This window comes from Centroberyx affinis, unplaced genomic scaffold (assembly GCF_046629955.1).
Source record: "Centroberyx affinis isolate AG114_WGS23_722 - 3 ecotype Tasmania unplaced genomic scaffold, CSIRO-AGI_Caff_v1 ptg000557l_1, whole genome shotgun sequence".
NCBI classification, from domain to species: domain Eukaryota; kingdom Metazoa; phylum Chordata; class Actinopteri; order Beryciformes; family Berycidae; genus Centroberyx; species Centroberyx affinis.
Window position 1 is genome coordinate 482,516 of NW_027279200.1, and position 26,861 is coordinate 509,376.

The 26,861-nt window shown below is 43.2% G+C and overlaps 1 protein-coding gene across 1 annotated transcript; it reads right to left on the bottom strand.

Annotated features, from left to right (window-relative positions):
* Positions 1–982: 982 nt before the first annotated feature.
* Positions 983–25,837, bottom strand: mcf2a (MCF.2 cell line derived transforming sequence a). Its single transcript, XM_071518199.1, has 30 exons — positions 25,723–25,837; positions 20,228–20,296; positions 19,819–19,933; positions 19,277–19,367; positions 17,416–17,535; positions 16,977–17,093; positions 15,334–15,483; positions 14,718–14,833; positions 14,219–14,333; positions 13,959–14,078; positions 13,258–13,449; positions 12,973–13,164; positions 10,758–10,929; positions 9,215–9,291; positions 8,880–8,965; positions 8,642–8,708; positions 8,301–8,416; positions 7,150–7,219; positions 6,951–7,043; positions 6,412–6,504; positions 5,830–5,955; positions 5,353–5,574; positions 4,482–4,574; positions 4,091–4,169; positions 3,917–3,980; positions 2,489–2,589; positions 1,903–2,015; positions 1,564–1,676; positions 1,136–1,239; positions 983–1,023 (listed from the first exon to the last, which is right to left on the bottom strand). Exons 1-30 carry the CDS (start codon positions 25,835–25,837, stop codon positions 983–985), a joined length of 3,342 nt encoding a protein of 1,113 aa, XP_071374300.1.
* Positions 25,838–26,861: the final 1,024 nt, after the last annotated feature.

Sequence of the window (26,861 nt, forward strand, 5' to 3'; positions counted from 1 at the left end):
TTGTGAGGTCAGGTAGAAGCAAGAACAGAGTATTTGATATTGCCTAGCAAACAGTACATACGAGAGAGGAACAATTCCAAAAGAGCAGGAATAAAAAGGCAGTATGGCACGGCACATTTTGGCATTTTAACTCTTACAGAGTATGGAAGAAAGGTGCCTTGAGGAATGAAATGTAAGAAAAATACGATGAACTAGTTTAAAGGAAAATGTCAACCAACTACACAAACAAACATTGAGGTACATGTTAAAAATGAATGATACTGCATATGTACAAAAGTCTCTTTTTTTAAGAAATGTTTCAGGCAAGTCCTGGGTTAGCATCCATTCAACACACACTCAGACAAACACGAACATATCACACACACTAAGAGATATTGCAATCTCAACTATTAGCCAGATTGAGGAGGGACTGAAAAATGTTTCTGTTTAGAGTCCATGTGATGTGAAGTGTCCTGCTCCAGCAGCAGCAACTTGTCTCACTTCACATCCTGACTACATTTGCGTTGCAGAGGGAGGGCCAGAAGGTCAAGGTGTTTTCTCACCAATCGGAAACATCGGAATTTGAAAATCGGAAAATCGGAAGACCAAACAGGATCCAGGGATAGGCGGTTGATTGTCCAAGAGGGCGAACAGTTCCTGTGCCTTTGCGCTGGTGCCACCTTTTGCTGTCTGTCTCTCTGTGCAATGGCTAACACCTTCAATGACAGCATCCATCAATGAGACAGGAGACGAAAAAAAACAAACACTGGCCCAGGAGATTGTCATTCAAAAGCTGGGGGAAAATCAGGTCTGTAGACTCCCATGTATTTTTTTCAACTGATTGGACTGTGCAGAAGAAAGCCGATGGCAGCAGGGAGTGAAGAGTGGGTGGCTGATAGTGTGCCAGTTATGAGACAGCAGTGGCTCAGTCTGTTTCTCTGTCTGTGGCTCTGTTTGTCAGTCCGCATGGTTAATATTAGATTCACATTGTGTGCTTTCTTCACTATGGGGAGCTGAGCTTTCTCACCTTCAGATTCCCTGGGTCTACAAGAAAATATAAAGATGTTAAAAAAAAAAAAAAAAAAAAAAACTTGAGTAAAGACATACTGTGCTCTACATTATATTGTCATCTTGGAAGCCAATGTCTTTTCTTTACCCCCTAGTCTGGAGGAGTGTCCTCGACTGCTGTCTCCTAGAATCAGCTGCAGGCTGGTGGCTGGAATGAGGCCTTCCTGTCGCCGACTCAGATTTTTCACCAACCTGAAGGATGAGGAGTGGTGGGGAAAGGGTTGAGATTGAGGGAGAGAGAGAAAGAGGGGGGGAGAAATCAGATCAAATAAACTTTGGTACTTGGTACATGGTCCAATTCTAATCCATTTACTTTTCAGGCATTTAGCTGACGTTTAGGTAAGCAGGGGTCTTGACAGGTCACTTTGACAGGTCACATAGCTGCTAAAAGCCACACACTGGCTTATGAGGATTGAACCTGTGACCTCTCTCTTACGGCACTGTTTTCATGACCACTAGGCCACCCTGGCAGCCCAGTTTACCAGTCATGTGTCTGAAGACAGGCCAAAAACTCACCAGATGCCCTGGTAGCCTTCATGCTGCAGTTGGATGACATCTCCACATTTGATAGTGATGCTGTCTGGTCCATTCCTATGACAATCAGCCAAAGCCCTGTATCTGCCTGGAGACTGGCACAGAATGAAAACTGTCACTTAACAAACCCTATCAAAAGTCCAGTCACGCAAAATAGAATCAACCACCCATACAATAGAAATTCTATGTGAAAAGATCTATGTAGGCCTTAAAGTCATGATTGACAGGTTTGGAAAGCTGGGAGGATCTAACTGATTATGGTCTATTCGTCTAAATGTCTGCTGATATTGTGCAGTAAGGTAAGGTGTAACCTCGTCTCACCAGTTGCACCAAAACCTCCTCGTCAGTGTCAGATGGGTGGGAGGTGTCCCGACCTCCAGGCCACTCCTCCAGACCCTCGCAGATGTCTACCGAGTGAGGCGCGCCGGGCCAACCTGGGAGCGCACACACACACACACACACACACACACACACACACACACACATACATTACTTTGGCTGTTACAGGTATCGACAAATGCATTGCTTAGAACACTCCACCTGCAAGGAACTATGCAGATACTTGGTAACTATATTGACACTATAATGACCCTTGTCACTTACTGGGAAATTAATAAGAACGTAGAATCAAAAGCTAATCTCAGTAGCTGGGCCTTTTCCCCCAAAATTCCTTGGTGCACCCAGTGCTGCTTCAGGTCAAAATACACCTGAACTGCTGAGGAGGAAGAAGTCAAATATCTACATCAGTTTGGGTTTAAGAAGAGAAAAAGCAACAGCAATGTGATACTGTGCAAGTCAAGAATGATTTGTATCAATTTTGTTAATTTGTCATTTACAAGTCATTTAGTTACCAAGTATCTATTTGATTATCAAATGGTGTAAATGTGTGCGGCTGGGTGTTACTCACTCCTGCGGTTGCGCTGGTGTTGAGGGGAGTGGGACTGGGGGTCTGGACTGCTCCGCCCCGACTCTGTGTCCTCTGAACTCACCGACGCCCTCTGCTGCTTGCTGGGAGAACAACGCAATGCAACACATGGCTCACCACACACTGTACAGAGTCACCAAACACGCTCAGGATAGATGTTATCCTCAGCCACACAATCTAGGGTCAGCTATCACTTCCTGAATCCGATCCATACCTATAAGAGGAGGGAACATTAAAGCTGGCCCTGGATCAGTGTCTAGGAACAACTCTGTCCTGTTGTATCTCACACAGCCATGACCGTTCAGGCACCAGCCAGACAGCAGGGCAGAGCACAGAGCAGCCAGGTGCAAGCTTCTCTGTAGAGGGTGGGAAGTAGGACTCACAGACCTCTGACTGACAGTGTTCACACAGGGGAGGCATGTGTCAACACAAGGAAAGATCTGGTCTCGATTTATCAAGATCCAAATTTAGACAGATTTGATCGTTGTGTTATCAGATGTTGAGCATGTTTCTCGAAAATTCATTCTAGTTTGATTAGATCTCAAAAAACGAGCCCCATCTTAAAAAGCAGTTCTTATGAGGAAATCAAGAAAATTCATGAAATCAAACCAAAACTCATATTTTCTTTTCGTTTGCCCTTTGCATTACATGCAAAATTGCAAATCTGAGATGCAGAGATAAGTGCAATTACTTTGGATACAATGTTAGAAATACCATGGAAGAGCTGCTGAGACACTGGCCTCTCAATGCAGACTTGGCGACCGGCAAGGGAGGGGGGATGTTCAGTTATGAGCCAGAATGGAGGCTATAAAACGGGGTGCAGATGACGGTCAGTATGCAAACACAGCAGCCCTGGGTTTTGGTCCCCAAGCCGGGCCGGGCGGGTCATGCCGAGGCGTGGCGAGGTGAGCCAGGCCGGGCCAGGCTGAGTTTACCACTGAGCGTTAAGGCGGGTCAGTGGCGCTGGGGGCGGTGGCGGGGGCGCGGCCGGGGCCGTTGCCGGGGGCTTCGGGGGCGGGGGCTCCGGGAACGCAGGCACAGAAACACATCAGCTGACAGCGAGACAAAGTCCAGCCCCGGCAGACAGCCCCTGGGGACCCCTCTGGACGGCCGCACGCCCCTGCAGGTAGGGGACGGGAGGAGTGGGGATAGGCAACCAGACACCAGAGAGAGTGGGCCCTTTCTCCCACACCGCCACACACACACACACACACACGGCCTTCTACCACGAAATGATATCCTTACATTCACTCAAGCCGTGAAGACTCAGCAAATGCAGATTGCAGTGCTGTGACTGCCTGTGTGTGTGTGTGTATATTTGTGCACTTATTGTATACAGCCATGCCCTGAATACAGTAAATACAGAAGAAAACACTCACACTGTATCCATAAGTAACCACAGGCACTGACCTCTCAGAAAGTGGTGGGGAAAGCTGCATGTGTTCAACCATTTGGCCATGTTGATATGCCTCGTCTATGAGAAGAGAGAAGAGGCGATGGAAGAGGAGAGAAAGAAGAGTTTCACCTTCAGTGTAGGACTCCAGCTGATTCTGAGTTGAATATAAACATGAGTTGTGCACAGACCTCGAAGCAGTTTCTGCTGGTTAGTGAGGATTCTGCGCAGCTCATTGAGCCAGGCCATCTTCACCTCCACTGTAGGAGCCTGGGAGATGACAGAAGCATGAATTACAACAGAGATTACAACAGAAACAAGGTGGTCAGAGGACAACACCTAAGCCACTGTACATAATATATCTGAACATGATATAGTTGAGTGTAAACTGAATTTATGGGGTGGGAAGGCCAGCCATAAAAATGTTGGGATAGAATAAATGGTCAAAATGAAAAAGGGTTAAAAGGGTTCAACATCGAGCAGTTGAGTGAAAATACTGAATTAACAGCGAGGTAATAAATCTACTGCTAACGCTGGCAGTAAATGTAAAAAAAAACTTCAAAAAAGTATGCGCATCCTCACCTGAACCACATACACCTCCTCCCTGCCACTGTACCAGATTTCAAACTTTTTCACATCTCCCTTGACGTTCTCTGTGATCCCCACAGCAGTCATCTGCCAAGAGAGATGTACACTGCTTACAAACACACGCACACACCCGGCATTAAGAGGACAAGAAGCACACACAGCACATCATACATCAGGCTTACATCATGTAACACATCTGTTCTGTCAGAACACAAACATTCACACACACCTCCGCTGTGCGACTGCTTCCTCCCCACACTCTCAATAATAAATCAAGAGCAGCAGCAGCAGCAGCAGCAGCTGTTGGTGTGACACCATCCATGATGCCCGCCAGGCATAAAGATATACTGTAAAACAAGTCTTGAAGGAATACACTAAGTTTTGGGGTGATTGGCCAACTTACCCATTGATAGTGTTGAGAACTCGAACACCAAAATCATCTATGTGCCCCTGGCAGATCATTCGCTCCGGTGCTCTATGCCAACACTTTAGCATACACCATGTTAAGTGATCATATGTGACTAACATCATCCAACCTAAGAGAGCTTTTTTCATGAAAAAAGATATCTGATGTAGCCACAATTTATTTTTGGGACTGTTTCAGGCGAGCTACAACACATTCATCCGCTGCACAGTGATTTTTAGCTGTTTAGTCTCCAGGTAAACAAAACAACTCACTCTGAGTCTCGTGGGAAGAGAGACTTTTTCACAGAGAAAGTAGTCTGCTAGTTCAGAATAGTTTTTTTGTATCATAGGTAAATTGACCAAAGGGCTAATCTCCCAATACTTGGTGTATTCCCTGAAGAAAAGTGCATGTGTTTGGCAGTACACACACACACACACACACATACACACACAGGCCAACCTTGAGACAGTGCTTGAAGCTGTAGGAGGGGGTCTTGTCACTGCCGTCTCCATGCTCCTCCCTGCGCTTGCAGAAGAGCAGAGCTCTCTCATACAGGAACAGGTGCCTCTGCATGGGCTTGAAGCGGGCCAGCTCCTTCATGCGTGTGGGACCTTTCTTATGGCTGATCCACACACTAAAAGAACCCTGCATCAACACACGGCCCAGGTCACACAGCTCGCCCTGGGTAAAATGGGAGAAAGCATTTAAGATCACTTTAAATTCCTTCAGTTTGAAACGCAAGCTAGACCTGCAACCCACATAATAAAAATTAAGCCTTTGTTGTAAATAGATTGGATATAAGAACTTATGTATCGCCAAATATTTCCAGTTTATGGATTCTGAAGGAAATTCAGTTCCAGTGAATTAACCTTCATGGTACACTGCAGACACAAAATACCACTCACAAACACAGAGATCAAAACAAATAGGACCCACCTCATATCCTGTGATGGCTATCTGATGCATGGAGTCATTGACTGATTTGAGCAGGTCCAGCATGGCCGTTAGCGCCCCCTGTAGTTCAGAGGTCCCCTCACAACCTGTACTGTACTTCAGCAGCTCCTGAACACACACACACACACACACACACACACACACACACACGCACACACACGGACAGGCATGTGCACACAGTACACAGTGGCTAAAACAGTACACTGTATATTGATAATGACTCTTGCTAAATCATAATGAACAATTCATCATAGTACAGAACAGTAAATGGGGAATTTTGCCACCAGTTCCTATCATACAGGACTATCGAACATACTTACTACATGTTGTTGCTTGCTAATTTCTGACAGGGTTATACAGTTTTGTACTGACACTTCATGGGTTTTGGGAACATGGATTTAAAATATGGCTCAGTTCAGCTCAAGGCCAGTCTGGGAAATAGAGTATGAAAGGCCTGCCTCACATGCATGAGCGATTGATTGACTGTGTGTGTGTGTGTGTGTGTGTGTGTGTGTGCGCGTGTGTGCGCGTGTGTGCGTCATATGATGCTGCCCTTTGTCCCACCTTAAGCAGGAGCTGGTATTTGGTAAGGCGTTGGACTGGTTTCAACAGGTAGGAGTCCAATCCCAGTTTGTGCTCCAGATTCTTTTGACACTCCTTGACAAAGAAGGCAAGTTAAACCACAAAATGCTCTGAATGTAATGTATGTAAATCAATCACTGTAACTGCAGAGTATTTCCAAAAATGCCAATTTTGGGGGGAAAAAATCATTACCTTCTTCATTCAATATCTCTCGAATAAGGAGGATCTTGTAAAACTGTTACTATTTTGTCAACCAAGGATTTACTATTGAACTATAGAAGTTACTATCCTAAAAAACATACCAGAATTTGCTCTCATTTTGTGCTATCAATAAGAGTAGAAGTCTATTTTTCAAATGGTAGATATCAGATTATGGAACAAAACTATTAAAATTTTTCCAATATTAGAAATGTTCTATTAAATATACAGTATCTGTAGATGGTAATGGTTGAGTCTGCAAAACAATGAATAAACTAAACAAAAATGTCAACTGAGAGAGTAAAAACCATGGCGAAACCGACCTGAAAGAAGGCACAGTCTGAGAATTGTCTCCATAGGGCCTCAGAGCGTGGCTTATTCTGACAGTAGCATTCATACATTTGGAAATTCTCCTTCTGGAGAAGAGGAGACACAGCACACAGGAATCTGGTCTGAGATATTGCCAATAAATGATGTCCGAATCGTCAAAATAGAAACAACAAACAAAACGTATCGTCTCACCCGCTCCAGAAAACAAGCTCCTACACCCTCAGGGGTCTCCAGGCATCCTTCCAGGTCCTGGAGGAACACTCTGGATTCCCAAAAAGATCAAAGGCCAAGAGTTAAATATTAAAAGCCAAACAGAGTGGGTGAGTTCACAAATTAACCAAACACCGTCTTACCCCAAACCCTCCCACACATCAGCCCTAATAGAAAAACTGCCATACACATGGGGTTTACGCTACAGAGCCCACTGTATCCATCCGTTAATCTCTCTAAATCTAATGCTTATTACAGTAACAGGCAATTATCTCCAGTTAGGATAGTGTAATTTGCTTCCAGCATCAGTCATCAAGATGAGCCATTTAGCTCAGCAGGAAGGCAGAATCAGCAGGCAAGAGCGGAAACATTGACACTAATAAACTCCACTGTGTAAACTGACGTTGCAGTGAGAAAGAAAGGCTGACAAGGACGTAGTGTAAACTACTGAAGACCCAATAGTTAAAAATGGAGAGGCGGGAGAAAATGAAAAAAATAAACATTTTGTAAATCTATTTTGTATTTTTGTCAGCCTGTCATGTTGTCCATGCTAAATATTACATGTCTAGCTGTCTCTGCTGTCAACAGACTGTCAAAAGGAGAATTTATAAGTTTGTAATGCTAACAGGTATGAGGAGAGACATTAGCATTGGTGGAAATTTAGATATCTATAGGCAGTATAGACAGTGTAGGATTCAGAAAAGCTTGCTGAGCTAAACTGAGCTAAAGAAGAAAACCAATTCTCCATTTAAATCAGCTTGTAATTATCTTTTTTCTGTCATTGACTTTATTTTAATGAGCCCTTCTTGTTGGATTTAATAGATACAGACTACCCACAACACCCTTTGTAGCTCCACATATAATACTTAACTGCTAGTTGTTACCTTAAGCTCAGAAGTCATGTTGATGGGATATTTTTAGCAGTTAGTTTGCCTGTCTAGTTTACTCAAAGCAAATGATTCAAGGTAAAAGAAAGTGTGTAGCAATCAGTATTACCATTACTTATTATTATCCCATTACTTACTGTACCTATCACTGTGTAACAATGCATTTTTTGTTTGCATACCATACATGCTTGCAGTTCTGTATGTTTAGACATGTTTATGTGTGATGTGAGTCATTAGTTTCCTTGCCTGCTGTGAAAATTGTAGATCTCAGGCATGTTTCCAAAGAGGATGTCTCTCTTGCTGCGCAGGATGGGGGGCAGGAGGCCTGACAGAGCTGGATTGTCCATCTCGGCCCTGTAACCCTGCAATATTAAACCATAACAGCATAATCTAGGACATATATGGCTTAAGTGAAGGCAATGCAAAATATACTAGCAGGAGCTATTAAGTAAGTGCATATATTGAAGTGCCAGTGGAAATTGGGAAAATAGTGAGGACGGAAACACGTGTGGCAAGTTTTTACTGTTAGCAATTTTTCTTTTTTGTGTGACATGAAAAAAAAAGGAAAAGCTGGCATGTTTTCTCACCAGCAGCACTGACAGCAGCTCTTCCACATAGATCCTCTCTGTCTCTATGAGTTCCCTCATCACATGACTGTGACACAAACACACACAGAGAGGAAGAAAAGACGGGAGAGAGCCAAAGGGCATCATTAGCACCGAACAAAGAGAATCACAAAGTAAACAACATGGAGAGCACTGTGAGGATGGACAGATGGGTGGATGAATGGATGGATGGATGGATGGATGGATGCCTCCTCCTCACCGTTTTAAGAGATCTGGGCTGTCCTCTCCCTCTAGACTGTATGACACACAGCTCCTGCTCTCCTGGTAGTCGTGCATCACCTCTATCTTAACACACACACCATAGATGGACAATACAGATTTTCCATTTGGATTTCAGGCAAATATTTGAGTTCAGTTAATGTAACAATTATTGTATCGCACAGGAAAAGCTACATAATAAGATGATAATAAGATAATCATAATATTTTCAATTTCAATTTCAATCATATTTGGTGTTAGCTGGAGCTGTGATAATCCATGAGTGATTTAAAAAAAAAAAAAAAAAAATGTACCACATTGTTGTTGTTGCCTCACCTTTCTAGGGTTGGGGCTCTTCCGTGACGCTCTCTTCCCAGGCAGAGAGAGATCAAATGTGAACTTCAAACCATCACCTGCAGAGCATCAGACATAATGATCACACTGATGAGTGTAATCCACATACAGTATGTTCCCATATGCTTTGATGAGGCTATCTTTCAACTACACTACTTAGGAGATGGCTGATTCATAGAGTAAATCAAACAGAATTATTTCTTTATGGCCATGTGCAAGATGTGAAATTGATAGCCCCGAGGGGGTTTGTTTGCCCTGCCAATGACCTTTTGTTTTTATTCCTCAGTAAGTTTAAACAACAGTAATCAGTCGTGATGGACACTTGACATAATCAGTGATAATAGGCTGCCTCTACTACAGGTACCTCCTGGAACCAGTATATATAGATCTAAAGCACTGGCTGGCACGACTGTCAGTGTCCTTTTGATCCTAGCAACTGAATCCTTACATTACAGTCCAAGCTCTAGTGAGCGTATGCTCAGAGTGCCTTTGCATGTGCCATATTACGTTCATCAGTGGTACGCATGCATGTGCGTGCATGTATATGTACGCATGTACAGTATCAAATCAATCAAAGCTAACATTTTTCCCTTCATCTCTCTCTCTTAAATGGCTATTCTCCTGAGCATGAAGGAAACCGGGGGAGGGTTCATAATCACTCTTACTCTCGTTATCACTCTCATTACTAGGCCTCAAATCATAGAACAGAGCCTCTTCATGGAGAACAAAACCTTAAAGAACATTAATGGAAATAGACAAAAGCCTATTTATTCAGGTCATAGTCATTTGCATGCAGGCACGCATGCACACACACAACTGTTGGGGACATGCTCAGGGGCGCAATAGACACATTCACATCCAAATACACATACTAGATCCACCATATTAATTGGGTGCTACTGTATATGACTGGCTTTGTGCAGCCTCCCCTGGGAGCTGGAGGGAGATGAAAGGTTCTTTAATGTATATGGACCGCATATGGTTCTATCACAGCTATCGTCCTGACTAATAGAGACGTCAGGTATATCCCAGTGGGCTGATTATACCAGAACCCTTGTTCCGGCTTGTTTGTAAAGGTGCCCTGCTAAGCCCAAGGTCAATACAGGAACACCTTAGGCCAACTCACTGGGACCCTGTGATGTGTTAATTTCACCACAGAGCCAGTGGGAGGCTGGAGGCAGGATGCACAGGGGAAGGGGATTGCTGCCAGGCAAAAGGACGAGGAAGAGGCCTCACACTGGGCCTGGGAAACAGAGGAAGCCTGGGTGAGACCTACAGTAGTACAGCTGGTTGATCAGAGAAAGGCATGTAAGCTGCAAACTAGGGAAGCTAACTAAAGACTAATGCTGTGCAATCCGCTGTGATGCTGTGACAAAGACGCTCTTTCTCCAAGTTTGAATGAATGAGGTGACATAATCTTCATTTTGATAAAGAGTCTTTCTCAAGACACTAGTGTGTTTGTATGTGTGTGTGTGTTTGTGTGTGTGTGTGTGTTTGAGTATGCATATTATCTGTGTGTCTGTACCATGCTTGGGGGAGAAGAGCGGGGACTTAGAGCGTGGGGGGTTCTCAGGCCTGGGGGCCACCAGTTGAACCGGACGGACGTGTTTATCAGCCAGCTTCCTCAGACAAGCCTGTCGGTTCTGGATCATCTGCTGCACTGTGCCATGCTTCTCAAACGTCTTCCCTATCTGGGCCTGATAGACAGAAAAAAAGGGACGGAGAGAGAGAGAAGGAAACAGAGGGTTAGGGTATTCATTTTGATGTAAAAGCCAGTTTAACTGATGTGAGGAGCAAAATAGACATGGAAACGACGGCAACATGGTCATATATTTGAATCATATGCTTTAGTTGACTCACCTGATGCAAATACCTTTTTATTTCATGTATGAAAACCATTCAATTAATATTACTATTTTTATACATGAGACTGTGGCGAAGTTCAATTTCACAAACACCTCAACAATCCAGTACCCCATTTACACTGAGCCACAAAATGAAAATGACAAAGACGGAAAAGAGAAATTTCCCCGGTGGCCTCAGTTCAGGCATCACCAACGAAATAAAATTTGAGTGGCAACATGTCACAGCAGCAGTTAATGCCGCCAGCTCCAAAAGCTGGACTGTTTATAAAACTAAAACAAAAAATATATATGAAGATGGTGGAGAGCTGGCTGTAGAGGGCGGCTGTGCGCCCTGCACCGCCATCTCCAATGCGCCCCGGCCGTGCGCCACAAAACCATAACGCATCGTTAATTTATACCCTTATGACATTAAGTCCAATTGCTTAACACTTTGAATTTGTCACAATTATTTGGAACAAATTGGGGCTCTGCTAAAAGACTGTAATGCATTTACTTCAGACTAATTCACACCATATCAGCCTATAATGAAATGTACTGTAGATGCTTTTTCGACAAACGATAGGCAACAAAGACGCTATTTAGTGGTAGACGTTCTTCTGACAGAATATTTGTAGAGTAGGCCTGGAAATGAACTGAGTGTAAAAGCCATTTTTACTTTATTTCACGAATTTGCCATCGAAGTTGCCATTCCCCACTGTCTCAAAAATGTGCACACGCATGGGTCAGTGTAGCGGTACGCACAGTCTCACTACAAGAGTGTTTTTTTTTATAATCTGTGTGAAGTAGCGCCTGCCGTCTAACTTGAAGAATACGCAGAAATGCATACAAAATCTGAATTTCTGTGGCGCCTGCCATCTCCACATTTGCATACATCGCGGGAAAACAGGTAGAGATGCAATCGGATTTCTATCTGGCTAACGGAGATGCATTAATGTGGCCAGGAGTAAATGGAATGTGGATAAATCATATCTGGATACTATCCGGATAAGGGACGCATGAAATGACAAGTGTAAATGGGGCCCAGGAGTACGCTCTCTCTATCCCTCTCAACATGGTCATATAACCTCATTGTAGTTTGAAGTAATGAGCTAATTTATTGTATGATTATATGATGATCACATTACACAGTCTAAGCTCACAACTTCAAACAATACGATTACATAAAAGGGCCAATCTGTAATTGCAACATGGCACCCCCTGTTGAAACACTGCCCCATTCTGGCTTTGTTACCTCCGCCAAGGAGTTTATGCATTCGGTGCCGTTTGTTTGTTTGTTTGTCTGTTTGTCAGTTTGTCAGCAGGATTATGGAAAAACTACTGGCCCGATTTTTGTGAAACGTGGAAGGGTGTAGCATGGGCCAAGGAAGAACCCATTACATTCTGGAGCGGATCCGTATCTTGGTTGCGCTTGCACATTTGCATATCATAGAAGACTGGCCTATTGGCCTTGGCGGAGGTCTGCGCTCTCCGAGTGCCCTTCTAGTTTTATATTGTGATTATTGTATTGAAGACATTTTTTTGCTCTGAAAATAGTACTGACAGTATGTGACTGCCGGCTTATGTGTATTTTGAGGCTGTAAATTTGTGTTCAATGGAATTTTTTGTTAATACTGAAGTAGTTATGATGGGTTGAGAGTTTCAGAAAGATTATTTTCCATCTACATGCCAAACTCTTCAAAAACGTATGTGAATTAGAGGTCAAATAAATTCTGTATTACAGCTTTACGAGTTGCAATGCACCAGTGAGTGATATCATATGCTGGAAATGATGGATTTACTGTATGATGTTATGTTCTGCAAATAAAGTGTCACAGTTGTTTTTCTTGACCCAGGTTGAACCTGGCTGTGAGGTTCCTCATGTTTTTGGTAGCTGACCTGCAGCTGAGGCGTGATGACAGCCTCGTACTCCATGACCAGGATATCAGGTCCTGAGCTCAGCATAGATGGCGCCCCATCCAGGAACTTCTCAATGTCCCTCAAAGCAGCCTGGGCCCCCTCCTTAGACTGGAACTTATCTACCAGCTGATTGGCCAACAGATAAGCCCCATCATCACACCAGCTCTGGGCCTGAAGGTGAGGAATATATGTATATCACAATACAAAAGAGTGTGTGTGTGTCTGTATGTGTGTGTGTGCATGTACATGCACAATTCTCAGTACCTGTCCGAGACACAGCAGCAGCTGGTGTGTGTGGGTGAGATGCATGTGTTTGGCCTTGAGAGCAGCAGTGAGTGTATCACAATGGTGGCGAAGCTCGTTGCAGCGCTGCACAATGAGGGCCATGGCATAGTGGTGACTGGCTGCTAGCTGGTGTCCATGAAGGATGATGATCTGGGCCCGACCCATCACCTCCTGACAATAGAAACAAGGAAACACACACAAAAGGAGCCATCAGTTTTATGGTGAATGGGGCGGCAAGTGGCCTGGTTCTTCCAGTTAAGGTTTAAGACACTGAGTCTTGAACCTTGGTGAAAGGCTTCAGAGGGATATGCAAAGAAGTAAATTCCTAATTACACTGCATGTAATAGTAACTGCAGTGGTCTAATATACAGTATGTACATACTAGGGATGGGACAATATATCGAAATTCAATATATCACAATACAAAAATGTGACAATACGTATTGTGGAGCAGAAAAATGCATTGCAATATTAGCTCAATTATATTCTGCTGCAGCAACCGCAAATAAGCCCGCTTGCCCAGCACAGTTTCACAAGCTCTCCATCCAAATTATATTATTTGCACTTTGGAATTACATTTTTAACCCCAAACCCCACCCATCTGGTACTGAAAGCAAGATAACAAATGCAATTATTTGCATATAATGATCTAGGTCTAGGTCTAGTTGGGAACCACTGACCTGTGCGTTTGACTCCAGACACTCCAGGTCTCTGAGAGCCTGTTCTGTCTGAGCCAGATTGTCTCCTGGTGTGGACACCTCTCTCTCCTGAGCCAACAGACACTCCAGACACAACTCCATCTAAGCAGTCAACACACACAGTCAGATGCACACAGAAAAAAAAACATACATGGAGCAGTTACGCATGCACACACATGCACACATATATACACACAAAAACATGCATGCACATACACACAACAAATACACAGAATCCTTACCTCCTGAAAGCTTTGCTCATATCTGAGCAACTGTCGGTACTGATGCAGTTTCAGATGATGCTTCTCAAAGAAGCCATCAAAGGCTGACTCCATGTCTCGGAGCTGGGCGAGAAGCCTAAAGAACAGAGGGAGAAGGCCCTCAGTCCGCTCCCTTAAATCCCACAGGCATTTTTCTCTATGCTCATAGCCTCTGGTGTTTCTACTGTACATTGCACAGTATAATTCTTGCTATGTGCAGTATGCTAATTATCGCCAAAAGCTATATGCACAGAGAAGTAATCATTTTATGGAACCGAACCTAAGAGGACAGGCATATCTAAGATATAGTAAAATTCTAAGATGTAATTTCCAATAACAATACATTATTTAATACCTGATCTGATCTTAGTTTGATTACAATAAAATAGTAAATAAAACAATAAAACTTGTTTTTCCCCATAATTACATCAGACAGGTGATACAGCATAAGAAAGAGAAAGGCAGTGTTAAGATGTCTTGCCTCTGTACAGTGTCCCAATCCAGTTTAACGTCCCAGTGGGAGTCGTCCTCCTTCACAGAGGTCTCCAGGATGGAGAGAAGATGGCGACCCTCCTTTGACACTGACCTGATAGCATCCTGTCCAAGAGAGGAGGATTTTACGTCATGAATGAATGGCATTCAAAATATCAGTGCATAGAAGACTAGTAGTTGATCAATTTTTTCATTATCTTAAACCATTATGATCTAAAGGCTTATGCTTAAATGCTTGAAATTTGTTTATTAGACAAATATAAATAGTGAAGACAAAGGGTGGCTATTTTAAAGAAGTTAGTTTTGATTTGTTTAACAGTTTTTTGGTCACTGTATAATTCCATTTGTGTTATTTAATAGTTTTGATGGCTTTACTATTATTCTAAAAAAAAATTGAAAATTCTAGAAAAATAGGAAAAATTAAAGAAATATGCATTTGTCCAAACTTTTGACTGGTAGTGTAGAAGATGAATGATGTTTGTGATGCATGTTTGTGATGCAAATATACCCAAACCACAAAAAGCTTCAGTCTTCGCTGTTCACATAACACACAATAACACATTTCTTTCAAACCAAACCTTCAAAGACAGAAGTTTAAACTTTACCTTGAGTTTCCTGTACTTGTCAGTGTGACACTCCAGGAGGTGCTGGATGGCATTTCCCTCATCAGGCAGCTCTGTCTCTGCCAGCTCGGTGCCAAAGGCCTGTAGCATCTGAGCGATGTCTTTCACTGTCACAGCAAAGCTTTCAATAGCCTGTAGGGGTACCAGAGAGCACACAACACTACATCACATCCACTGGTCCTGTATTTCTGACAGAGAAGGGTGAGGAGGGAGATGCTGCAGTCCTACAAGTACCTGGTGCATATCAACAACAAACTGCAGGTCGACAACTCAGAAGCACTGTACAAGAGAGGGGAGAGTAGACTTTTCTTTTTGAGGAGGCTCGGGAACAAGGTTCTTTCAATCAGTTGTGGCCAGCACACTGTTCTTTGCTGTTGCATGCTGGGAAGGCAACATCAAGACAGCCGGAGGCGCTAACAGAGGGGAGGATGAAGACTACAATGAACTCCATCTTAGACAGCACCTTCCTCCTTCCACTACACTGAGCTGATGAGCCTACGGAGCATGTGCAGCCTCTCCCTCAGCACCCCAATGTGCAACATGGAGCATTTTAAGCGCTTTTTTGTGCCGACAGCAATCAGACTGTACAATGTTTCTGAGCTGTACATGTGTTTGTAGATTATCTGCATATGAATTGGTATGTATCTTTGGACTCTTTTTGTGTATGTATGCTACCTCCATCCACAAATATGTTCTGATAATAATAGGGATAATGACAACAGACAACAATGCACATGCTACATACACATTGTCACTTTTCTGTAGGTTACATATGGTACCTCCCTATGGAATTTGTCTTTGGATAAAAAGCTAGTAATGAACATATCCAAATTTGCACTTTCTGTACATGTTATCTACATGTGTAATTTGAATATACTGTATATGATAAGGTGTAGAGTTGCATCTACACACCTAGGCACTTTCTGAACATATGTACGGCCCTCTGTACTGGTTAATGTGTATACAAGCACATTTTAGCACATCCTGTATATATGCTATGTTTTCACATTGTTCATATTCTCATTTTTCTTTCATTTGTTATATTTAGTGCATATATATTGATTTTTTTTAAATTTTATTTTATACTGCAGATATTTTTGGGTATATTCTCATATTGTACATAATTTTCATCCCTTTTTTCTTTGTCTCAGTTCTACCGCTGCTATTTTGCCCATCCTCTTAATGCTGGAATCTATATGTTTTCATACTTCATTAATAGATTTCTATTTAACATGTTCTAGTGCTGGAACTTTTTATATAACCAATTCTAATTTATATCAGATTTTTCTTTTCTATATCCTGTTACTATTTGCAGCTGCTACATCCCAATTTCCCCAAGGGAATCATTAAAGTTTCATCTTATCTCTTTATGTTGCAAAAAGTGTAGAAAGAATAAGGGTCAATGGGATTTTTGCACAAAAAGTGATGAATAAAAACTTATGAATGACCTCACTTAACCAAGAATTTTCCTTCATTTAGTTGGCAAACTACATTGTCCGCCAGACAATTAAATTCTTCATCTGTAAATAAAATGTCATTGTGTTGTAAGAAAATAACTATTTTTGGTGCCAGTATGTTTCAGCATTGATCAGCATTGTTCAGAACTGATCTGTGGCCTACCGTACCGTTCGCAGAACGATCCAGTCACTGTGGCAATAGTCCAAAGTGCCACCAAACTCAGACGTCAGCTGGTTCTCATCGATGTAACGCAGCAGGTCTGTGACAGAGCTCAGCATCACCACCTAAAGGTGCACACAAACTCTGAGATCTCAACAATATTTCAGAGAGGATTCTGGACTTTCAATAGATTTGAATCAACCCACCCCTTACTACAATCCTCAGATCTTCAGACCAGTGGTGACATACAAGTGTCTAATTGCTGGAGCTATTTTCATAGTTGTTTCAACAGTTCAAAGTACAGCAGGGTCTAAGTGTGTTGCTGGCTGTGTCCACCACAGAGCATTTGACTCATGGAGATCAGCATGGTTAAGGGGTGTAACAAGAATGAGGAATACCTTGTGGTGAAGTGGGACATGTTTGGTAACTGAGGAGGAGCTGCCTTACTGGCATCTTAAGCATGAAGTCCTCCTGGCTGAAGCGAAAGCCAATATCGGTGACAGTGCGCTGGAAGAAGCTGGTGGGTCGCAGCACCAAGACCAGGTGGAGGTTCCCAGGAAAGGAAGCCTAACAAGGGGGAAAGAAGACCGCTGTCATATCAACGATGGTATGTAGTATAAGACAATAACCCCCTGTACTTATTTATGTTTACTGTGGTACACACAAAAAACAAATGAGCTTTTCCAACAGCTGGCCCTCTAGTTTGCACATTCACACATCAGTGCACATACACCTACGTGCTGGATGCATACTGAGACTAGAAGAGGTGAGGGTTGAGAAAAAACATCTGTCACAGACTGCATTAACAAGCTATCATCCCCAGTGTCTGACAAGGCAGCGTGTAAGTCTCAACCATTCTGTCACTCAAGAGATTACTGCCAGCCTAATGGGTTCAAGGTTCAGTCACTACATGAGCTACATGGATGTCACAGGCTGCAGTTCATCTTCAGGTCATTTGGGGAAACAACCTGACTATGTAGGAATTTGTGCTCTGTAGCTGCATAATGCTCAAGAGGCACAGGCTACATTACATTACAGTATAGTATATCTCCAGTCAAGCCCAGGTGTGATGAGGTTGCAGTAACTGTAAATAAGCACTGTGGCATGCCGCACTGTAAAGCGCGAGGAGAAGGGGAATAAAGTCAATAACTAGTAAAGATTTTATATTTATTTGGTATCCCAGTATTCAACGTAAAAACAACTGTCTGGACATAATTTCGTGACGACTGGCACAATTACGTCATGCAGGTGTGGGTAATGCAAAAGCCTTCAGCTCTGTCGCATGAGCTCTATGATGATAGCATAAACAAGGATGCACAACATATATTACAAATCGCCTTTCTTGAAATAACATCAATGCGTTTGCATGTGACGCAACTTTTGACATTCATTCGCCCTGACTCTCCCGGAGCCTACAATGCAAGCTTATGTATTCCCGATGAACATGCGTTAAAAAGCCACAGAACCATCTGAATGGGTCTCAATCGGGTTTGGTACTGTTGCATGACTAAGCGGAATCGCGCGCTGCACCGCAGTGCTACGCTCTCCAGCTGCAGCCGGTACGCGGTGCCACTGCCGCATTCAGCCTGTCCGCCCAAAACTTAATCCTAACTCTTTAGACGTGCATCAAAACTAATCAGCAGCTCGTTACCGGGCTCCTCCGTATCTTGGGCATTCTTCGCCGCTGAAAACTATCGGTCATGGTGTTGGAAGCCATCTTTGTTAAAGTATTAGATCTCGCCCGCCCGTTGGTAAATCGGTGCCAAGGTACGCTGCTCCCTCCGGCTGCCGGACCACAGCCGCAGCGCTGATGCTGCCGCCACACAGACAGGCTGGCAGCGCTCACTGCAATGTTTCCCTCCCGCCTCTCCTCCTCCTCACCCCAGCCTTCCCCCAGCGTCCCACGAAATATAGCGTCATCAGGCATAGCAGCAGTTTTTGCTGGCTCATACATTTGCAGCAATATGCAGTGGGGCAAGACTCAAGTCAGGACAGACGGGACGCTGACTTTGCACACTATGCATTTATTGTAAGAATACACCGACCCGAGAAGACTTAGCCTATGCAAACATATATGTCAATATTATGTTAATCATGGAGAGGCAAAAATCCATATTGCTTAGGAGATTTTCAGTACCATGGACAGCAACTCACCGACTTGCTTGCTCAGCACAGTGATGTTACAGCATTCATTATTAGGAAATATACAGGGTGTGCACGAGGAGTGTTTTACCTCCATACATGACATCTTAAACTGTCAATAACAAAAAAGACATATTTTAGAACAAGAAAACTGAAACTTGCTCACCGCTATTCTGGCAAGTGCAGTTTTGATAGAGGCCCAGGTATCCAGTCTTCGGTCTAAAATGATGATAAATTTCACGCCTGGTTGCCTCGTTCTAGAAGCACAAATAAGGCAATTACATCAATGTAATGTCATTTACTACATGTTTGTGCGTTCAGTGTTTTAGACCTTTCAGACAAGAAAAGGTGAAGGGATAACCAGCCTAGAGCAGATGGATTGGTCAGAGCGTAAATGACTGCAAAACCACATCATTTATAGGTGCTTTACAACTACATTAGCACATTATTGTGTAAAATTGACTGCATTGACACATGGGGAAAAAGCCCTGGACTTGATCCAATAAACAGTATCCTAATCTCTTGGGAGCATTCGCTGTGACCTCTACAGGTTGCCATATAGAGGGCATCACAAGAACATTTGACATAGTGAGCTTTGAAGGCCAGCTGTGCTCAGAATACAAGCTTTGGGCTTTAGTGCACTGCATTGCAGAAAGGGAGAGAGAGGGGGAGAGAGATAGGAATCTGAACAGGTTGAGGAGGACGCACCGAGGAATGAGAGTGAGGTATGTTAAGACTTTGGCTAAAGCTTCCTCTGGAATGTCACTGAAAGCAGAACATTCTGGGAGGGTGATGATGACACTGGAGTCTTCCCCACGGCCCCCTGCAAAGAAAGATATGAGCAATCACTTTCTTTACTTGTAAGACAAAGACATTCAATTAACCCACGTTTAGTCCTCATCTTAACTTGCGCTGCAGTCCTAGATAGCAGGAGATTTGAAAAAGCCCACAGTACGGCTTTAGAGTGGAGTAGCATGAGCATTGAATTGTCTGATAAGCCTGAAGGGGATGGATAACATAGAACTGGGTGTGATAAAGGATCCAAATTTGAGTAAAAGTGGCTGATATATATGATCTTACATAACCCATAGGAGATTGTGAAATGAAAGGGCCTCACCTGACAGGTACGCCACCTGTTTCTCTATGTAACCTCCCACCTCCTTCATGCTCACAGGGACTGCCACCTCTGGAAGGAGAGACAGAGATTAAGGAAGGAAGGAAGTGGTATGTTCTGCAAAAGTGAGTGTCTATATACAACAAAACATGGACTTGAATCAAAGGATTGAATGCCGCAGATTGCCATTTGAACTAAAGACGTTGATATATGTTGATTTGCTGATACTTTGGGACGATTTTGGACCAGTCAGTCAATGTCATTTACCTCTGATATGATATGTAAATGAGGTTCTTACTTTAAAACCCTGCCTCACCCTGAAGAATTTCATTTGTATGGGTTTGTATGAGAGTTTTAGTTACTTGATGGTCTAAATGCTGTTTCAAAGCTGCTTCACAGTTCTGCATGAGAGAAACACTGAATCCTTTGGCATTTGAATTTTTGGATATGAAAATGATCAAATTTACAGATATTTAATATTGGCCCAAAATATCGGCTATCAGCAGCTTTAATACAAAAATATCAATACTGGCCTTAAGAAACTTACAACCTGGTTTGAACTTGTTCTTTACTGTATGTTCCATGAAAATAATCAGTAGATAGCTGTAAATGCTGCCTCCCTGTGGTGGATGTAAATACTACATCCAATACAAGAAAGACAATGAAATCATTAGCAATCTTATCTAGCGTAGCTCTTGAATTGCAGCTGGTGTAGTGTTAAGTTTATTGGCAGATGGCCCAGTTGCTCATGCTTGGTGTCACTATTTTTAGCTTTCCAGAGTGACTGGCCAATAGATACCCACTGTCTCTTGTAGGCTGGTCAGTTCAGTTCAACAGGAGGCTACATCTGACCTCTGGATGCCCTGCTCTTTGCACCAGGCAGCAGTGTGGAGATCATCCAGCCAGCTGTGTGGTGGGCATGCACACTGATCTGTTTGCATCGTGTTGGCACTACTTACAGATGCTAACATTGCATTTACCTCTTAGGCATTTAGCTGTTGCTCTTATCCAGATTGAGTAATGGACTTGTTAAAGCACATATGCACACACAAATAGCATTAGTTGTCCTTATATGTGCCTTCTAACACTCTCTACCATAGCCTGATATGCTGATGTGGATGTGTATTGTAGCATTTGATTCCCTCAAATGAATTTGAATTCTAAATGCCAGATCATCAAACGTATTGAGCTATGTAACTTTCTCTCTCAAAAATAATCATTAAGAAACACATGCATGAAAATTAAACACGGTATTATAGCATTAACTTGTTAACTACATGCTCAAATACTGTTGTCTCTGCCTCTGTTCAGTGGTTTATGCAACAGATCAACAGGGCAGCTGATTCGCACACACCTCATCATCTCCTCATCCATAATGGATAGAGACATTAAAAATAAATTGGAACAGAGAGAGAGACGTAGAGAGACAGAAAGAGAAAGAGAGAGACAGAGAGATGAAGAGAGAGTGAGAGAGAGAGAGAGAGAGACAGAGAAGGGGGATGGGGGGTGTCCTTTTCCATGCGCCGACTACAGGTAACAGTGTCCGTAGGGCTGTCAGGGAGCACGTAATGAGCTCCACCGGTCCCTGCTGAATATTTCATGTGTGTCTGTTACAGAGCGGGGCCGGGCCAGCCGGGCCGGAGGACGACCGTGACTGGACTGTTCACACACAGCTGCAGGGTAAAGTTACTGTCTCAGGTTCAACACAACACTGGGATGGTTGTGTAACGATCTATCTCCCTTGGCTCAAGGACTCCAGAAAGCTTAGACAGGTCTTAGACGTATGTCCATGTGTGTTTACATTTTCCATCACAATAACGGCAATATCCAGACATATTATGCTGTGGATGGTAAACCAAGGGAAATTATTGTCACTGGAGATCAAACAATGTGCAGCCTAGTGAGATGGAAAACAGCACATGATTCTTGTTGTTTATATACTGTAAATGTGTTTGTTACGTTATAAATTATAAGTTAGGGTTAGGGTTATAACAATCAATCAATCCCAGGATGCACAAGTACACACACACACACACACACACACACACACACTACAGCCTCCTTCACTGCAGAACCTCTACAGGACTTGATGAAGGAAAGCTGCAGTGTTTTTAATATGCGTGCCAGTTTGTAGTCCCATGGAGATCCTCCCCCTCCTCCCCGTCTGACTACCAGCTCATCACATGATGGAATGCTCCTCAGGACTCGGCCAAATAAAATACCTGCCTTGTACTCCTTGAATCATGCCTCATGCCTAAGGCGGCACAATTAATTGAAAAAAATAAATAAATAAATACTGGAATAATGAAAGGGTAAGACATTTTAAACAGCTACTTACACAAGGAATTATCATGCTGCTCTGCCCTAAATCCAGCTACATGGTGAAAGAAAATCTCTAATTTTATTCAAACTCAGCAGTGAAAAAGAACTTATGTAGGAAAAAGGTGTGACCATGTGTATTGCAATTCATATCATTATCACAATACTCAAATCACAATATGATGTTTGGTCATGACTGTTCAGCAGCCATTTAGCTTGTGAAATCATTCTCTTCTAGGCTGCTTCATGACCTTTGCATGTGACATGGCAGGCTAGTGTGTGCAGGCGAAAGTCAAACAACCTTGTTAGTTCTTCTGCTCTTTGCCCAGAGAGAGAGAGAGAGAGAGAGAGAGAGAGAGAGAGAGGTGTTTGCCAGTATGGCTGCAGACAGAGATTTGCTGCCAGTCAAACAGATTAAGACCCAGACCAGTCCTTTCAGTCAGCGTCCCCACTGAAGCTGCGAGGTAGACAGCTTATCTCTGTTGACCAAACACTGATAGGCATCCACACTGACTTGATTAAAAAAACACATGGGCATTAAGAGGTTTGCAAAATATTGAACCCAAACATGGTGAGGCTGTTGGAACAAGACCTATGCCTGGAAATCAACTACAGTGTTCTGTGAATTAAGCAGAGATTGGCCTTTCCATATAGTATTTGCTATACCAGCTGACCAATCAATATTAGTGAGTGTCCTGTCAACTAGTGCCACACCTTATTCACATAGTAAATCCTCGTCCAGCATACAGAACAACAGCAACTATGATCACATCTTACAGAGACCAGCTTGTCTGTAGGGAATGCACATACCCAGCGTGGATGCGTGTTCGGTCTTTGCCATCTGCTTTTGTAGAGACACAAAGAAGCAGGCACAAGCATGTAATCCCTTGCAGAGTAAGAAATCCCTTCTTACACATACAAACATGTTCACAGTACAAAAAAGCCTAACCTTACACTGCTTTTAGGTCAGGAGATATTTTTACTAAACAAGGTTTCCAATGCTAAGGGGATTAGGGCGGTGGGTTGCTGTGTGTTCTGGTAGACAATTGGAGAAAATTCCACACTACTCCGGCTGGGCTGCATGGAAACTAGATTGGTTTAAACTAGAAAGGCCTGGCTGGTGAACCCTGTAACACATGCAACGTCCAGAGGCATCAGGCCTGCCCAGCATTACAGATATGCACATTTCTGAGTAATGAGGCACTAATGGGGGCAATTGGCTAGGAGAAACTTGTCAAAACTGCCTGTATTTATTTTCCAAGATGATTTTTTGAATTATATTTGGCATTTATAGGCAAATATTTAGTATGAGTTGTGGAAGGATGAATACTTTGCTTTTACAGTGCTGAAGATTTTGAATCTCAATGACCAGTGCTGTGGGCATTTGGCCATTCTAGTGTTAAGTGATTTATCAGGTATGACAGTTCCTGCTGCTTTCTGTCCTATAATCTTAGACCAGCATATAAAACCAATGAACAGCTCTGGAAATACAATCTTCCATTTGGTGTAATACAGATTTCTAAAAGCCACGAGGCCCAATGTCATGTGCATTGTGTATATTAAGATTGAAGGTTAAGGTTAAGATTGAAATCAGGGATTAAATGCACATGGAAAACATTCAAAAGCCTCACATAAGTCACATTCTTTAAATGACCAAAGGGAAGCTCTCACACTTGTGGGATATATTTTAGAGGGGGAGTGTTTAAAGGGGCTAATGACAAGGACAAGTTGCCACACCACATTCTGCAGGTGTAAAAAGGAGGGGACAATAGGTGAGTTATGTAAATGATGATAGGTATCATTAATCTTAAACGGAAGGATTCATCCATGGCTAAAGGTGCATACAGCAGTGTGTTCTTCTTCTCCCCTCTTAGCAGATCAAGCCAAACCCAGGGAGCAAAGCTCACATTTCACACACATCATTAGACTGAACAAACTCCACCTGGTATAAATAGACACTCGGCATGGCCTTTTCCCTGCTGTCCCTGTTACCTACACATCCCAACCTGGGCACCAAGAGGAGACTTAAAGAGACAAGGGCCCATCCATGAAACAATAACACCAGCCTGCCAAGAGCCCCTCCAAGCAATCACATTAGCCTCTGGAGGAAACTCCTCCATGGAGCTGGCAGTCACATCTACTGCTCACCATTTCTGTCCATCATCTCTCCATCTAATACACTGACAAAGAAACTTCATCATCATGAGTTTTGTTTCAAAATGAGTGATCTGCCATTTGAAAAATGCAACACATACAAACATTTTAAAATAATTATGGTACTTTTTAGATAATTTAAGTAGTTGGTGGCCAAAATGATTCCACTTTTATAAACTGGGTCATCTATAACAGAGATATTGAATGATAAACTAATGTTTGTTTAGTAGTAGCATTTTGGAAAAGGACGTTTCACATGTTGATCATATCATCGTATGGCATACAACCATTAAGAAACACTGAGGAGAAAATCAGGATACATCACTACAGCTTTTTCCTGTACCAAATGCAGTTACTGTCTAGGGATACAGAATATAATGGTACATTTGACAGTATGTGAAAGTGTATTAGCTTCCTGTTTCGATTCACGACATGGCAATGAACTATACCTGGAAGCTGCAATCTCTCCTTTTTGAACATACTTTGGTAGTTTTTCTTATTAACAGTTGATAGCAATTAATAAGCTGAATATCACTGATAACCTTTTACTTCCATCACATAATGATCTACACCAACCCAGATTTTACAGATATCTCGGCTACAAATCATTACTATGGATAAATCTATCCATCCGTGATGGCTTAAAATAGCTGACATAATCCCTGCAAGGCTACGCCATGGCCCACTCCTGGAGCAAAGCTGCAGGAACTGGCCCATCAATAATACTGACTAAAACTGAGGCACTGTGTGTACTTCCCTGGAGGCTTAATCCAATGCAACCTGATAATATACAATCTTGCAGGTTACAAATGATCAATGCAAATAAAACTAAATGGAACTCAGTGCACACTGCACTGCGCTGGCCCGATCACATGTCAATCTCGGTTTCCTGAACTGTGCTGAGAAGATCTATGTGAAATGAAGGGATGCGGAAAAGTCCAGAGCAGATACAGCCTCATATTTAAAAGGCTGTCAGTGGATAAAAGAGGTGAAGCGAGGGCAGTGCCGGCGTCATGTGTACTCACGCTGCAGAGTGCTCTCCAGCTGGGAGCCAGCCTGCAAAAGGCTGTGGTAGCTCTCCATCTCTCCCTTGGACTCGTGCTCCGGCTCACTCTCCTCCTGCAGTGAGGCTGGGCCCATTCCCCTCCTCGCTGCTCCTCCTCCTCTCCTCCACAGGACCAGGCTGGGCTAACTGACAGCGTAGTGGGAGGTGGTGACAGCAGTCCAGGCCTCACATCCTCTTCACAGTCCTATAGAGCTCCATTGAGTGTCAATATAGGGAGGCTGGGAGGGGGGCAACAGGGAAACTTATGCCCACCTGCCTCTGCGGGTCCCAAGATCCAGTTGGGACAGTTCCCTGAGGCCGGCTCTGGATCTTCCTGAGTCACCTTGAGCTGCATAGAGTGCCTCCATACAGAGCAGCACAGCACTGCACAGCTACAGCACAGAGGAGGAAGAGCTGTCCACATAAGCAAAAATCAGTGTTTCGCCGTCCTCCTGTTGTTGCTCAGATTTCTGGTGCTATGCACTTTTACCCTCATACACACACTCACACACTACCAATGAGTCTGTCGGCAGAGTGTCCTGTTCCCAACAGCAGTCGGCTACTTCAAAACAAACAGGGCTCCATCTGGCCACTGCTGTCTGCCTCTCTCTCGCCCCTCCCCTCTCCCTCTCTCTCTCTCTGAGCTTTAGTGCGTCAGCTCTGCACCGTGCAGGGCACAAGAGTCCTGACACACTGCCAACTCCCTCCCAACTTTTCCTCTCTCACTTCACACTCCTCTATGTTCCCTTTTGCTCTGTTCTACTCCATACTGCTGACTGACCTACAGTACACAGGATTGTTAGGCTGTCTGGCAGCCTTGTTCATGTTCCCTCCTTCTCCAGCTTTCTTACACACACACACACAGATATATATAACATCTGAATGGATCTATTGTAAAAAGAATATGAATATCTACCGCACCCTCAGCCAACAAGTTTGGCCCATGCGAGAGCACACCCATTAACACACAACAATCACATTCAAATAGAGAAACAAATATGAAAGGATGGCATTGTGTACATACTGATAGACAGAGCCTTTCTCAACTCAACTCCCCACTAGCCAGCCCACAACTTTGAATGGGGCAGTACTCAGTACAGTGGAGAATAATTGTGCATA